The sequence below is a fragment of the Festucalex cinctus genome, chromosome 10 (genome assembly GCF_051991245.1).
Source record: "Festucalex cinctus isolate MCC-2025b chromosome 10, RoL_Fcin_1.0, whole genome shotgun sequence".
Lineage (NCBI taxonomy): Eukaryota > Metazoa > Chordata > Actinopteri > Syngnathiformes > Syngnathidae > Festucalex > Festucalex cinctus.
Window position 1 is genome coordinate 26,481,953 of NC_135420.1, and position 15,342 is coordinate 26,497,294.

At 40.8% G+C, this 15,342-nt stretch overlaps 1 protein-coding gene across 4 annotated transcripts in view; it reads right to left on the reverse strand.

Annotated features, from left to right (window-relative positions):
* Nucleotides 1–269: 269 nt before the first annotated feature.
* LOC144027112 (cyclin-dependent kinase-like 5) overlaps nt 270–15,342 on the reverse strand; it is a 31,964-nt gene continuing 16,891 nt past the window's right edge. The window contains exons 7-18 of one of the 4 annotated variants that reach the window (XM_077534411.1): nt 14,923–14,982; nt 14,061–14,151; nt 13,187–13,376; nt 12,669–12,749; nt 12,435–12,598; nt 10,203–11,196; nt 8,649–8,744; nt 7,389–7,497; nt 6,636–6,741; nt 6,443–6,548; nt 4,375–4,515; nt 270–3,088 (exon numbers count right to left, since the gene is read on the reverse strand). In XM_077534411.1, coding sequence (XP_077390537.1) covers nt 2,756–3,088; nt 4,375–4,515; nt 6,443–6,548; nt 6,636–6,741; nt 7,389–7,497; nt 8,649–8,744; nt 10,203–11,196; nt 12,435–12,598; nt 12,669–12,749; nt 13,187–13,376; nt 14,061–14,151; nt 14,923–14,982 — 2,471 coding nt within the window. In that variant the 3' untranslated portion in view covers nt 270–2,755. Of the gene's footprint in view, nt 3,089–4,374; nt 4,516–6,442; nt 6,549–6,635; nt 6,760–7,388; nt 7,498–8,648; nt 8,745–10,202; nt 11,197–12,434; nt 12,599–12,668; nt 12,750–13,186; nt 13,377–14,060; nt 14,152–14,922; nt 14,983–15,342 lie in introns of all 4 variants that reach the window. The other 3 variants (XM_077534410.1, XM_077534413.1, XM_077534412.1) reach the window with 3 other exon arrangements.

A 15,342-nucleotide genomic window follows, 5' to 3' on the forward strand; every position in this document is an offset into this window, starting at 1 on the left:
TTAGTTCTAGAAGTTTGTGACAATAAAGGTACTTTTCCTTAAAACAAAAAAAAAAACAAAAAAATAGCAATATTTTGACAAAATAAAAAAAATAAAATTATATATATATATATATATATATAAAATTTGTATTGCATTGTCATGAGATTAAGTATTTAATGATTTTTTTTAATTAAAATGATAACAAATTTCTCTAAAAAAAAGAAAAAGAAAAAACTAATATTGAAATATTTCATATTCCTGGAACAAAAAAATACAATCTGCACGTGTTAAATGAAACCAGTTTGCAATTTATTTGAGCTTCAGTGTTACATATGTAAACATGAATATTACACATTTGTTTGTCGCAGAGGGAGGAAAAAAAAAACAACAACAAAAAAAACATGATGGACTATGCTACAAATGTGTATGTAACAAAATTCCAAATGTAACACTTGTTTGCTTTGGCCCGCCCGTAAACAAACGAGTGTCTGTGTTTGCGTGTGTGCGTGATTGTGAGGAAGTAGCAAACGACAAACTCACACGTTAGTAGTATTAATATAATACACGAGCTTGCTCCAACATATTTTGTCGCCGGGTAGATTTTATCGAGTCCTCGTTAAGCTACTTTCCAATGTTGTTGGTTTTGATGATAATAATAATAATAATAATAATAACTAAGAGCGCAGTAACTGTACAGAAATGTGCTAAAAATGATGACAAATCAAAAGTAGTAGTAATCGATTGTCAACTCAGCTGATGTGTGTGCGTGTGCGTAGCGTTACAACGATGTCACGTGACGTTACCGTGCCGACGGGATTTGCCTGAAAAGAAATATCACGCCTTTTACAACTAAATATAATTCTCCTACTCAATTCAAAACTAAAACACACTTTAATCTAGCCATTTATATATATATATATATATATTTAAATATTCCATTTGTAATATCATACATACTTTATAATACAATACAAATGAAGTCATCATAGAAAGTCTATCAAACATTGGAAGCCTTTTAAAAAAAACATTAAGACACAAGAAGGCTTTTTGGCCTCCAGTTTGCAAGCGGTGCACTTTGTGCGCGTTTGTGTGTTTGTGTGTGCGTGTGTTTCAGGTGATCCACTGATCCACACGACAATGCTCAATTTTCACCCCTTTGCAATGTGTGCGTGCGTGCGTGTTCAGCATCTCACAAAAGTGAGTCCACAAACGTCTCCCATTTTTGTAAATATTTGATTACGTCGTTCGGGGTTTGTTGCCAGCAGTTTAGATGGTGACTTAATTTCCCGACAAATATTTGTGGAAAATTACAAAAATGAGAGAGCTGGATTCATTTTTGTGTGTATGTAGGGGAGACCAGGCGGGGCTAGTTGTATCAATTTTTATACTTTGATATATTTCTTGGAATCAATACATCATATATAAACAAAACGTATAGCAGATGAAAGTCTTGGGTGTATTTTCCGTATTCATGTCATTTTCGTACTTTGTGTCGGTGCAGAGTTATAAGCCATCAAATAGAGGGAGCGAACATGTGACATGTTGCCCCGCCAATGGGTAAGTTGTCACACTATATGGGCTAAGATGTCACATTGGATTTTGCAACTAATAAAACAAGGACAAAATTATCCTTGTTCTACCTGTTTTGTTTTGTTGGTTTGCATTTACAGCCTGAGAAATTGTTTATCATTGATCTTGACAATTTACTATAGTCATTGAGCAAACTGTAACATAAAATACAGTTCTAAGTGCAATTTCTGGAGAAATTGCGTGGGAATGCTGAAAGCTGAATGCTAAGATTTTTGAACGCATGTGGAATGCTTATGAAGTAAATCGAGAGATAAATGATGAAATTATGACTTCCTGGTTACTGGACAATGCGCTTTACCAACTGTGCCACCGAGCAGTATCAGACATCTGGTAATGATGATAAGTCATATGTATGGAAGTGGGCGTGGAAAGTGATAGTTGGAAAAAAGTTCAATTTCTGTCCCATTGAAAATTAATGGGGAAACGTTGATATTAAACGTTAAATTATGCAAATACTGTAAGTAATGTGGAGTATTATGTGGGAGTCATTACGCGGCAAAAAAGTGTGGAGAATAAAAATCATAAAAACATATGTGGGAATGCTTCAGCATTCCCACAATTATGAAATAAATTGAAGTCCTTAGGAACTACTGGCATGTGGGTCATAGTTCTCAACCTCAAATGTCTTTTTCGCTTCCCTTAAACCCGAAATTTGAGACTAAATGTAATTTTTTTTTAATTAAAGCATTTCAGTTCAGGGATGGATGGTTCATTATGAAACTTAAACCAGTCCTGACATGTGGGCATACTGTAGTTCCAACAACTGGAAAATTCATTTTTTTTCAATGAAACAAAACCGATCAAACTAAATTCCTCATTCTTCAGACTCATCTGAAGAACAATTCTGGCATACGTAAACAGAGTTGCCAGAAGTGCAGTTTTCATTTGCCCATTCTTTGCATATGTGACAACAAACCCCAACATGAATTTGAGACAAGTGACCATGTTGGCTAAAACTTGGTCTAGTTCAAATCTCTTGTCAGACAGTACACAACACCTAATCATTTATACGAAGAATACGAGTATTCCACTTTTTAATTGCGCCCTCTGGTGGAGAAGAAAAATTGCAATGTGACAACTTACCCGTGATAGAACTCGCCCCGGTCTCCTCAACTGCATATACTCTATATGTGTGTTGGGGGTAGCGTGAGTGAGTTGAGTACTTCCTTTTGCGATCTCGGTTTCACAGCGCCGTCTCTTTCAGGTCGTTGAGGTTGGCCATGCGTGACCTGGAGGGTCGCCCGAAGCCGTGCCCGTTCTGGCCCCCCTTGACGGCCATCTGCTCGGGGTACGGGTTGCCGGCGTGCCAGCCGGCCTCCAGCGGCGGGTAGGCCGACTGCCTGCTCTTCATCTGCGGGGTGTTGACCCCCGAGTGGCCGCGAGCGTCGGAGAAGGGCACCTGGGGGGCGGAGGCGGGGCTGGGCAGCGGCTGGTAGCGCATGTCGGACGCCGCCGTCTGATTGGACGAGGACGAGGAGAGGTGCAGGAGTTTGCGCAGCGACTTCAGGGGTTGGCTCTGGGGAGGACGAAATCAAAACGTGCGGCGTGGGGTCGTGCAGGAATAAGAGAATTAATCCACCTTAAAATCATCACGTTTCCACATTGAAATGAATTTAAAAATAAATAAAATCAAAAAAATAGGGTTGTCAAAATGAGTGCATTAATTTTGAGTTGAATTTAAAGTTCCTTTAAATGCCACTAATATTGTTAACGCGCGATTAACTTTCCAGTCACAACGGAGCAGAAACTTTGCAGTAATAAATTAATAAATAACAATGCATATTATTTGTGGAGATGGGGCTCAAGTTGTATTTTACAATTTGGAAAATGTGCAGAATTTCACAAATGACCTCATGTTAAAGATTAGATGTTAATATGAAAATAAAAAAATGGATGGCGTTGTCACAAACGTCTTAAAAATGCAATGCTGCCATCTAGTGGCAGAAGAATTACCTCAACACAAATCAATATCACACTTGTTTTTTACAATACAGTATGCTTTTTTTAATTGTAACTGAATGTTATGAATTATTTTGAAATTAAGACTAAATAGCTCTTAATATGAAAAGAAAAATGCAGCCGTCACCGTCTTACAAATGCAATTATGCCATCTAGTGGCACAAATCAGTATCGCACTGGTTTTTACAGCACAGTACTTTTTTTTTTTTTTAACTCAATTTTATAAATTATTATGAAATTACTGTATCAACATCTAAAAGATGAAGCCATATTTCCATTAGTTTTTTCCCCACTTTTATGTGAACAAGGGTATGAAAATTTAGAAACAAATATTTTATTGTATATACAAAATTTGCGATTAATCACGAGTTATTACTATTAAAGTCATGCAATTAATTATAATTAATAATTTTAATCGCCTGACACCCAAATAAATAAATAAATGCATAAAATTCCCGACACATATTCACATTAAGCATTTGCTTTGGCGCCATCTGGTGGCATCTTGTTGCCAATGAATGAACTACGTTGAAGTGAGAAGAGGAGCTTCATGTAGTCAGTTTAAAAAGTGCTTTGCTGCTGACTGTAACAGGTTTTGCTCTGACCAACCAATCAGAGGTTGGCAAAATGTTTATGTTATTCTGAGGTGAATTTGAAACCAGATTGGCTGAAGGAACAGTCCTGTTATTAATATAGTTGATGTTACGTAGGCAGATTAGATTTACATGGCAACACAAAGAGGATGAAATCTGATTGGACCAAAAAAAAAAAAAAAAAAAAAAAAAAGACTGCAGTCAAGAGAAAGGCGATGAATCTTTCCTAGTCTAGACAGACTGGCCATACCGGCGAGTGTGAGTCAGCCATCTTGTCGGCCCACTCCTTGTCCCGCTCGCGCTCCCGCTCTCGGCTTTTGTCGCGGCTCCGGTGGCGACCGCTCTGGTGGGAGCGCGACGACTTCTGCAGGACCGCCTCCTCGCTGGGGACCTGGTTAAAAAAAAAAAAAAAAAAAAAAAAAAAATCCAGAACATCAAATCAATTTTGCCCATTGAAGTGATTTACAATGCCATTCATCATTCCTGCAAAAAAAAAAAAAAAAAAAAAAAAAAAAATCAGTCTGTATTGTATAAAAACTGAGACTGAAAAATAAATATGCTTGTTTTATAAAATAATTTTAGATGAACGCATTTCTAACGAGAACATGTGCAGCATCCCGAGCATCACTCTAGCAGCTTCAAGCTCTGACAAAGTGTGTTGTGTGTTTGTGTGTGTCACACAGTGGCAGAAAATGAGAAGCTAAAAATACGCCCGGCTGCTTCCTGCTGGCCAGATTGCGTTTATTTGCCTCCTCGCCCTAACTTGACAACAAAGCAGCATCCAAAAAAAGAAAACGAGCCCTCCGAAGCCCCCCCCCCCCGCATCTGTTCATGAACTGTACATGCTTGACGTCGCATTTCAAATTCCTGTGGCAATATCATGACACTTTTCTCTCCTTGCCGCCAATCAACATTTTTACTCGGGAGATTTTTTGCGATAGGGTTTGGTCCTTATCTGCGACAAAAAGCCGGGCATGACTGTATACTTTTCAAAGTATGTATCGAAACATTTTGGTGTGGTGTTGTGCCGGATTTTTATTTAGCTGTAAAATACATGTAAGAAAAGCATATTGCACTTTACACAAACATATCACAATGACATGATTAAATTTAAACTTTTATTCAGGGCCGATACCGATTATTAGTAGTCAAGGATGCCGATAACCAATATTTGGAGTCGATATTCATTTTCACTGAAAGGGAAAATATTGGCATCAAAATTTTGAAAAAATACAAACTCCAGCTCTTATTCATTTATTTTTTGGGGGGAATTTAAAAGCAGATATGTTTATTGAGCAACTTTTAGGGTTCGTAAAATATTGGAGTTTTTTTTGTTTTGTTTTGTTTTTTTAAATCTTAAGTCAATAGAGATCTTTGTTTTTGAAATTTAACAAGTTCTGGGATCTGCCAGGGGCGGTAGCATGTTTTCAAAAGTTAAATAAAAACAAACAATTGTTTTCTACACGAAATAAAGTATTACAAAATTTCACAAATATTGACGTATTAAATTTGATCTTAGTTTTAATTTCAAGCAAAAACAGAAGATGCAGAGAGTTCCCAGGGTCAGTAACGTCTCAGAAAATGTAATATAAATAAATAAATAAATTTTAATTAGTTCCCTGAAGTTAACACTTTAAAAAAAAAAAAAAAAAAAAAAAAAAAAAAAAAAAAAAAAAAAAAAAAGATGTACTATCGGCCATATGATTTTTCAAAATTTCCGATGCCAATATTCGTCAAAATGCTGAATATCGGCGCCGATAATCGGCCCAGCTGATCAACAGTCTATCCCTAATTTCAACTGTTTTTGCAACGTTTTGTTTCAATTAAATGGATGTGACGCTCTTTCTGGTGTGCACCTTGGCCACCAGGGAGCAGTCTAATACACACATAAAGATCAAGTGAGACAGTCACGAGGTACTCCTTAGTAAAAACACAGTAATTCTATTAATTCTTTGCAGAGGATAAAGAATATATGCATATGTTATAGTAGTAGTATTGGTCCACCATTCTAAAAATATGACACCCATGCTATTTGTTAGCCTGTCTATGACGTTCTGCATTATGTGTTAGCATTAAGCTAAACTGACTTGTGAGCTGAAACTGTAGTTGTTTGAAATACACAAAATGTGATTCTCTTTGTATTACTTTTAGTTTGGCAGTAAACTTCAGCTGGGGTTGAGAAGAAAAAACATTTTCCATTCTCTGGGCTAAATGCAGGTAAAGAAAATAAAACGTGAAAAGAAAAAAAGATAAAAGAAAGGAAGATAACCTTGCCGATAACACGCTTCACCTTCGTGGGGGTTGAGTCACCAACTCACCATCTGAGGCTTTTTCTTCTTCTTCTTTATTGCTCTGAAGAAACCCTGCTTCTCTTTCTCCTTGGACGGCTCGGCGGTATTCAGCACCACGGTGTCCGGGCCCGTCCTCGGAGGGGAGGGGGGGAAGCGAGCGCGTTAGGGCGGAGACGGCGCGGCGGTGGGCGGGGTCTGTTGCCGAGGACGGGGCGCTTACCAGGGATCGAAGGCGGTCTGGCGTTTGGCGTGGTTGGCCAGGTTGCCGGCGTCGCCCGTCATGGCCGAGCCTCGCCCCTGAGAGCGGCCGTCGTGGAAGGAATTGTCTGGCCGAGGAGAAGGGACTGTTCAACAAACACCACAGAGACCAATCACTTGCCTTTTACGCACAGCACAGCACAAGAACACACACGTAGACGATGATCCAAAGCATACCACATCAGATGTCCAATATTTATATAATCGATATAAAAAAAAAAAAACACCTCAGGTCAACAAAACAGTATGTCGAACACCGAGCTATCAATGGAGTGCACATTTCATGACCCAAAGCATACCACATCATATGTTCAACATCCGGTTGTCTATTTAAAGGGAAAGTCAACCTTAGGCATTTCTTGACAATAATATGTTATATGTGACCTCACTAGTTTAAATGTGACATTCTGATTAATAGAGCATTTGTGGAATATGAGTCGAAGCAAAAGCCATTTTTATCTGTCGGGGGCGGCCATTTTGCCACTTGCTGTCGACTGAAGATGACATCAGTGTTGTTTAGGGCTCAGGCAACGACCAATCACAGCTCACCTGTCTTAAGAAGCTGCACTCTGATTGGTTGTCCCGCAATAATTAAACAGAATAACATATTTAGACTACAACGTATCAACAAAAAAATTGGGGTTGACTTCCCCTTTAAAAGAAAGCAACGTGTCACGATCCAAAGCATGCCACACCGCGCATCCAATCAACCCACCTCGGTAGAAGCTTCCGACCTTTCGGGGCATGGACTCGCTGTAGATGTTGCGGTTCTCTTTGGAGGAGGCGCCGCCGTCTTCGGCCTGAGGCTCGTGGTACAATCCCACCTGAGACACAAACGAAGTCAACACACAGCAGTCCATTGCACACCCCAATCGGGAAAAAAATAAATAAATAAATAAATAAATAATAATAATAAAAGAAAGTGTTTATATGTAAACAGGCAATCTAAACAAGGCTTTAACTGTCACATTAGCGCAGCAGCAAAGCAGGCATAGAATGACAGAAAGAAAGCGAGAGAGAGAGAGAGAGAGAGAGAGAGAGAGTGAGAGAGAGAGAGAGGGAGAGAGAGAAAGGGATCAAAAAGGAGGGAGGGAGATGGAGAGCTCGAGAGAGAAAGGGAGAGAATGGGAGAAACATGAAGAGAGAGAGAGACAACGACAGAGACAAGAGACCGAGAGAAAGATAATGAGAAAGGGGGAAAGACGAGAGAGAGAGAGAGAGAGAGAGAGAGAGAGAGTGGAAGATGAGAGAATGACGAGAGTGAAAGATAAGAGAGAGGGGAAGACAAAGAGAGTGAGAGAGAGAGAGCGTAAAAGAAAACAAGAGAGAGAGAAAGATAACAAGAGAGTGAGAGATGGTTGAAAGATGAGAGAGAGAGAGAGAGAGAGAAAGAGAGAGAACGAGAGAGAGAGAGAGAGAGAGAGGGAAAGAGAGGGAAAGAGAGGGAAAGAGAGGGAAAGAGAGAGAAAGAGAGAGAAAGAGAGAGAACGAGAGAGAAAGAGATAGAGATAGAGATAGAGAGAGAGAGAACGAGAGAGAGAGAGAAAGACGAGAGAAAGAGAGAGAAATAGAGAGAAAGAGAGAAAGAGAGAGAAAGATGAGAGAAAGATGAGAGAAAGAGAACGAGAGAGAACGAGAGAGAACGAGAAAGAGATAGAGATAGAGATAGAGAGAGAGAGAGAGACGAGAGAAAGACGAGAGAAAGAGAGAGAAAGAGAGAGAACGAGAGAGAAAGAGAAAGAGATAGAGAGAGAGAGAGAGAAAGAGAGAACGAGAGAGAAAGAGAAAGAGATAGAGAGAGAGAGAACGAGAGAGAGAAAGACGAGAGAAAGAGAGAGAAAGAGAGAGAAAGATGAGAGAAAGACGAGAGAAAGAGAAAGAGAGAGAACGAGAGAGAACGAGAAAGAGATTGAGATTGAGAGAGAGCGATATGACGGATGAGCGAGAGGTCAAGGTGCAAGAAGGAGGCATGGACCTCGCTTTTTTGCCTCTGTGTGTGAAAGTTGTCCCTGGTGGAGTCCCTGATTGAGGGTCTGGCGTGGGGGGCCGCCTCAGTGGCCGCCTGATCGCTCTGGACACAACACACATACAGCAGCTTCACATCAACAACAGGAAGCGCACGACGACACACAACAAACAGCCGCCAGCGCAACACAATGCAGAAAGCCCGCAGGAGCATACAGGAGCGCATGTACATCCGACAGCTGTGCATTTATTCGTCCGTCGGCTCGCAGCTGTTGTCACCGTGGGACCGCCTTTTTTCTGTTTCTGTTAAATAACATGTATAGTTCAATAATAGCTTGTAGCGCATATCCTATTTTGTGCCTTTCAGAGTAGCTTATTAATAAAAAATGAGGACGAACAAGCCCAAAAATGAACATCTTGCACTGATCACTTCGACTCAGACCAAAACAGTTTGAACAGTCTGAATTGTTACGCTATAAATACACTCATGGCATTTTTTTTTTTTTACATGAAGGGCGCCTTAAGTTGAGTTTACATCCCAAGTAATAACGTTTCTGACACGTCTGTCAAAATGTTACTCTCCAAATTAAAGTTCCACCACATAATTACAGCAAACCGGTGCCACTGTGCCTAAACACACGTTTAATGGGGGGAAAAAATGACCGTAGATGAAAAAAAACAAAAAACAAATGATGAATGAAAAAGCATTCATAATAAATTAAAAATCATACCAAAACATAATAAATTTAAAAAAAATATGACTGTATTGTATAATCTATTAAAACAAAACAAAACATACTTTTAGTGGAAAAACAATGATTGTAAATAAAAAAATAAAAAAAAGATAAATGAAAAAGCATTCATAATAACTTAAAAATCATACCAAAATGATTTAAAAAAATATATATATATATACTGTGCTCTATAATAATAATTTTTAAAAAACGTACTTTTAATGCAAAAAAAATAATGTAAATGAAAAAACATATGATGAATGAAAAAGCATTCATAATAAATTAAAAATCATACCAAAACAAAAAAACATAATAAATTTAAAAAAATATGTACTGTATTGTATAATCTATTAAAACAAAACAAAACATACTTTTAGTGGAAAAACAATGATTGTAAATTAAAAAAAAAAAAAAAGATAAATGAAAAAGCATTCATGATAACTTAAAAATCATACCAAAATGATTTTTTTTTTTTAAATATATATACTGTGCTCTATAATAATAATTTTTAAAAAACGTACTTTTAATGCAAAAAAAATAATGTAAATGAAAAAACATATGATGAATGAAAAAGCATTTATAATAAAGTAAAAATAATACCAAAATGAAAGAACATAATAAACGAAAAAATGTATATAATTAACGTTTATTTTTTGTTTTGTTTTGTAATTAATGTGGATTTCCATTATCGTGGGTAGTTTTTGAAACGTATATCGTAGATTTCGTATATATCGTAGATTTTCCCCAATCACAAGTGGGTGTGGAACGTCCCCCCCAATGATAAACGTGAACTTCCCCATAACCGATTTGACCGGAGAGGACGGACTGACCCGGCTCATGTCGTCCTCCCTGGAGGCCGAGTGTCGCGGCAGCGTGCGGTGCTGCAGCTGCGGCGACAGCAGCTGCAGGCTGCTGGCCCGGGTGGGCACCCCCTGCCCCACCAGCAGCCCCTCGTCTCCCCCGTGAGTCCTCTGGTGGTCCCGCCGCACGTACATGGAGTGGCGGTGCGGCCTCTGCTGCGACGAGAAGGGGCTGCTGTACCCCTGCGCGTAGGGCTCGTGCGGGGCCGCCAAAGAGTGGGCGTGGCTCCGATCCCCGCCCTCGTTCGGGTCCGGGCCGTCCGGCGAGTCCTTGTGGCGGGCGGACGAGCGCCGGTAAGACGAGTCCAGGGTGTTGCTCTCGCGCTCGGCGCGCGTGCTCCCCCGCCGGTCCGAGCGGCGCACGGCCGGGCTGCTGGGCGCCGTCAGGTCCAGGCAGCTGGAGGGGAAGTAGCGGGCGGCGGGCTCGTCGGCGTACAGGTGCACGTCGTTGAGGTTGCCCACCGACTTGGCGTCGCTGAGCGTGCCGTAGCTCTTGGACAGGTTCAGGTAGGAGAACTTGGGCGCCTCCATGTAGCCGTGGCGCCCGTGCTTCTCCGTCGACTGGAGGGTGCTGGTCTTGCCCTCCACGAAGGAGTGGCGGTGCTGCTGCGAGCGGAAGTTGGACTTGAGGTACTTGGCTCCGGGGCCGTCCGAGCTCTTGGGGCCCGGGCTGACGTCGAAGTCGCCCTTGCCGGCCTCGGCGGGGCTGAGCAGGTGCGGTAGCTCCACGCCGCACGACGGCGAGTGATTAAACATCTGCGCCGGGTAGCTTTTGGGGTGCAGCGTGGGGCTGAGGTTGATTGGCGCCGGCAGGTTGCCGTTGAGGAACCCTCCGCCGCCGCCGCCCCCGCCGCTGCCGCTCTCGCCGCTGTTGCTGCTGGGGTGCAGGTCGTCGTGTCGCGGCAGGCTGGAGCAGTCGCGCAAGCTGGAGCGATGGCTGCCCGAGCTCTTCAGGCCGTGACTCCTGCAGGAGACCAAAAACAGGAAGTAGGAGTCAAAGTAACTCAGTAAAAGTCAGTCAGTGTTTAAACTCATTGAACAATTTTCAGCAGTGAATAGTTCATATTTTGTCTAGAATGAATTTGATAACTTCAATCTTTTTCATGTACAATGAATCCCTTTAAAAAGTAATTTTTCTACTTGCTGTCGACTGATGATGACATCACCTGTGCTGAGGAAGTGGGTAACACCTAATCATGGCTCACCTGCTTTCTGGGTTTGGTCAGTAAACCGAGCCATGATTGGCCGTTATCTACTTCCTCAGCACAGGTGATGTCGTCATCATCAGTCGACAGCAAGTAGAAAAATTACTTTTTAAAGGTACTAATTGTACGTGAAAAATAATGAAGTTACCACATTAATTATCGACAAAATATTAAATTTTTACTGCTGAAAATGGCTCAATGAGTCAAGTATCCCTTTAAAAATATGCAGGTAAAAGTCGAAGTACATAAAGTAAGTGACATCAAGTCAAAACAATTCAGTCAGTAAGTAAATACAAGTAAACACAAAATGAGAAGTAGAGTGTGAAAGTAAGGAAGTAAAAGTAACATAACAGGAAGTCAAAGTCAATCAAGGTAAGTTAATTAGTAAATAGTTAGTAAAAGTAACTAAGTAATTAAGTACCGTAAGTAAGTTAAGAAAAGGACAGTTAGTAAAAGTGAGTTAGTATTATTTGTGTTATTATTTATATATTTACCTTGTTTTATTTGCATATTTATTGCATTTATATATTTATATTTACCTATCATTTACAGTAGTGCATTTTATTTATAGACCTTGACCTTCGATTAAAGGGCTACCAAGGGGGGTGACTTTCCAAAGTAAAAATAAATATATAAATAAAATAAATTCACACATATTGTATATATACAATTTTACTTATTTTACAATATCCTTTTCCGATTTATGAACAATAATTTCTACAATTCTTAGCGTAATATTTAAATGTACTGAAAATCCTCCCTTGGACCAACAACAAACATCTACGAGCTGAGCTCCATTCATTTCCGGGCGGCATGGCTCAGTGGTAGAGTGGTGGTCTCCTAACCGTGAGGTTGCGGATTCGATGATCAGCCCTTGCGACCATGTCGACGTGTCCTTGAGCAAGATACTGAACCTCGATTTGCATGGCATTACCATTTTACTTCCCTTTTTTTTTTGGCACTGGATTTGGAAAGGAGGCGTGACTGTGAGACTGACCTGCTGGGTGTGGTGTCGCCATGGTGGGGCTTCCTCTTGGACGAGCGCACCAGCGTCGGCGTGGGGGGGCCGGGCCGCTCCGCCAGCCTCAGGCTCTGGAAGGCGTGGTGGTTGAGGCCCTGCTCCGTTAGGAAGCGCTCGGCGGGGTTGAGTAAAAGAAGGCTCTGGAAGGCGCAAAAGAGGCCGCTGCGCTCCACTGACTCACCGCGGTGATCATACAAAGTGCTTACGTACCTTCAACAGGTCCAGCAGGGCTCCGCCGATGATTCCCAGGTATCGGCGTTCCAGTGTTTGTGGGTGGTTTACAGTAGGGAACTAAGAAAGAAAAAAAAAATCAACAAGATACATGAGATCCACACCAGTATAAAGAAACTACTTCATCCATATTATGAGACTGGCCCCGTTTCTAGTTAATTATACCAAACTGATAGTAGAGTGGCAATTTGATGACGCAAGCACCTTACATGAAAAAATATATATCAGTACAAAAGGGAGCAATTTGTAACGTGATTATTATGCATCCCAAAGGCGTGGGCATGTAAAAAGAAAAAGGAAGGACGACCCGGCTTTCAGGACACATGATACATACACCATGAGTCACTGCCATGCAATCAGTCACGGACAGCCAGAGGAAGAACTTTTTTTTTTGTTTTTTTTTTAATAAAAGCAGCAGAGTGTGTGAGGAGCAAGACAGAGAGAAGAGGAGTGATGGAAGACGGAGGCGAGACGGCATGTGTTTTTTTTTTTTTTACCCGCAGCCCGTGGAAGCGAGGGTTGCTGTAAAAGAGCTTCATCTGCTCCGGAGGAAGAGGCCCGAGAACCTTTTGGATGGTGAAGAGCTGGTCGATCTCGCTCTCGCCCGGGAAGAGGGGCTGTCCGTCGCTTAGCTCTCCCAGGATGCAGCCCACCGACCACATGTCCACCGCCTTGCCGTACGGAGCCCTGGGATGTAACGATACCGGCAATATCGTGATATCGCGGCATTAAAACTGCCACATGTCGTCGTCGTCATGTCACGATATTAACTCATTTGCTCCCAATAACATGTAAATATGTTTTTTTATTTTTATGTTTTAAGTGTCCCAAAGACGTATTTACACGTTTTTTTTTGTTTTTTATGCTAGAGCATACAGAAGGCTTTGATACAGCCTCTCAACAGCAAAGAACGGTTGCAGAAATGGTAGTTATTACACAAACGGCCAGCAGGTGGCAGCAGAGCAAAGGAGATCAACCAGGGCCATGTAGAAAAAAAGCTAAATTACTTACAATTTTGACCTTCATATCGTGATAATATTGTATTGTGATGTTTGGATATCGATACATCCATAGTAAGAAGAGGACAGGACACAGGAAGACAGAATGAATTGTTATCATAATATCAAAATCTGTATGGATTATACTGGGCCTCAAATTTTTATTTAGTTTTTGTAATACAAAATTTTTCAGTATCTATTACAGCTTTGTACGGTTCCCATTTTAGATTAATCCATCTTGAATGTTAAACAAATATCAGGACTTTTAATTTATAACTTTAAACTTTAAAACAACCACTAGTACACCACACGCTACAATATGTATGTTATAAAGTTGCTAAATGCTTTTATGGGTGCTTCCTGTCAGACATACCCGAGCAGAAGCTCCGGAGAACGGTACCACCTGGTGGCCACATACTCGGTGTAGTTGGCGTCCGTTCCCTCGGAGAGATTACGCGCGAAGCCTGGCAAGAGAAGACGAGATGAGTCCAGATAGTGGCGACCAGTCCGGAACACAGTGTCCTCATTAAAAAGAAAAAATGGGTCAGAGAGAGCATCGTCGAAACACAGTATAAGGGTTTTGCGATTCAGCCATTTTATCCATGATTTCAAGTTTTCTGCACAATATCCCGTACAGTGAACCCCCCACATATTTGCGGGTCAGAATATGCAAAATATGCAGAATGTGGATTTTTTTTTTTTTTTTTTTTTTTTTTTTTTAGAAAACAAAATGGAAGCTTGAATTTCAAGGGCATATCACGAGCCCTAGTACCTACTATAAACTAGCATCTGCTTGGCCTGTATGTGCTCCATGGGAAACATGGCCACCCGTCGCTCAAAGCAGATTGCCCACATGATGTTTTCCGTCCCCCATATCCCCTCGTTCGGTTGCCAGATTGGATCAAAATGCGACAGTAGCCCGTCGCGTTTCAACATGCTTCATGAACTGAAGCGTATGGATAAGAATTTATTTGACATCCTTGATATCTAATTTAAGGCCCTGAATTGTCTAACTACAGAGGACAAAAGAATGTATGAGTACTTTCAACTGCATCTGAAGAATAAAATAAAAAAAATAAAAGCTCAAACGGCTTGCGATTGAAGCAAGGATAAGAAGTGAGAGAGTGGGCCGCACGTGGAGCTTGGTAGATAACCGGACGCGCTGGTTTCATCCAAATATAGCGTCGGTGCTAAAATAAATCTCCAGCTGTATCGCAGCTCGACTGGCAGCTCACCAAAATCGCACAACTTGAGGATGTCATCAGAGCTGATGAGAAGGTTCTCCGGCTTGATGTCTGAGGAATGAGCAGACAACATGGAACATGATGACATCATTAAACAGAACCAAAACAAAAGGTGGCTGGGAAAAAAAGGCTTATCTTAGTTATTCTATATGATGAATTTCATGGGGAGACAAATCTCGAGATTGGCTGCTAAAAAACATTAATAAGGTTAAAATAATAATTCAATATCTCCACAAAAAAAATTCAAATGAAGACTGTCGACTACAAATCGTCAAAAAAAGTTGCACAGGCAAAATTAGGACAATCGTAAATCACAAAACTTGCTCAAGCCAAACTAACACAACCATAAAAAAAAAAATAAAAAAAATGCAAATCGCAAATCTTACCAAAGTTGTGCAAGTTAAAATCTGA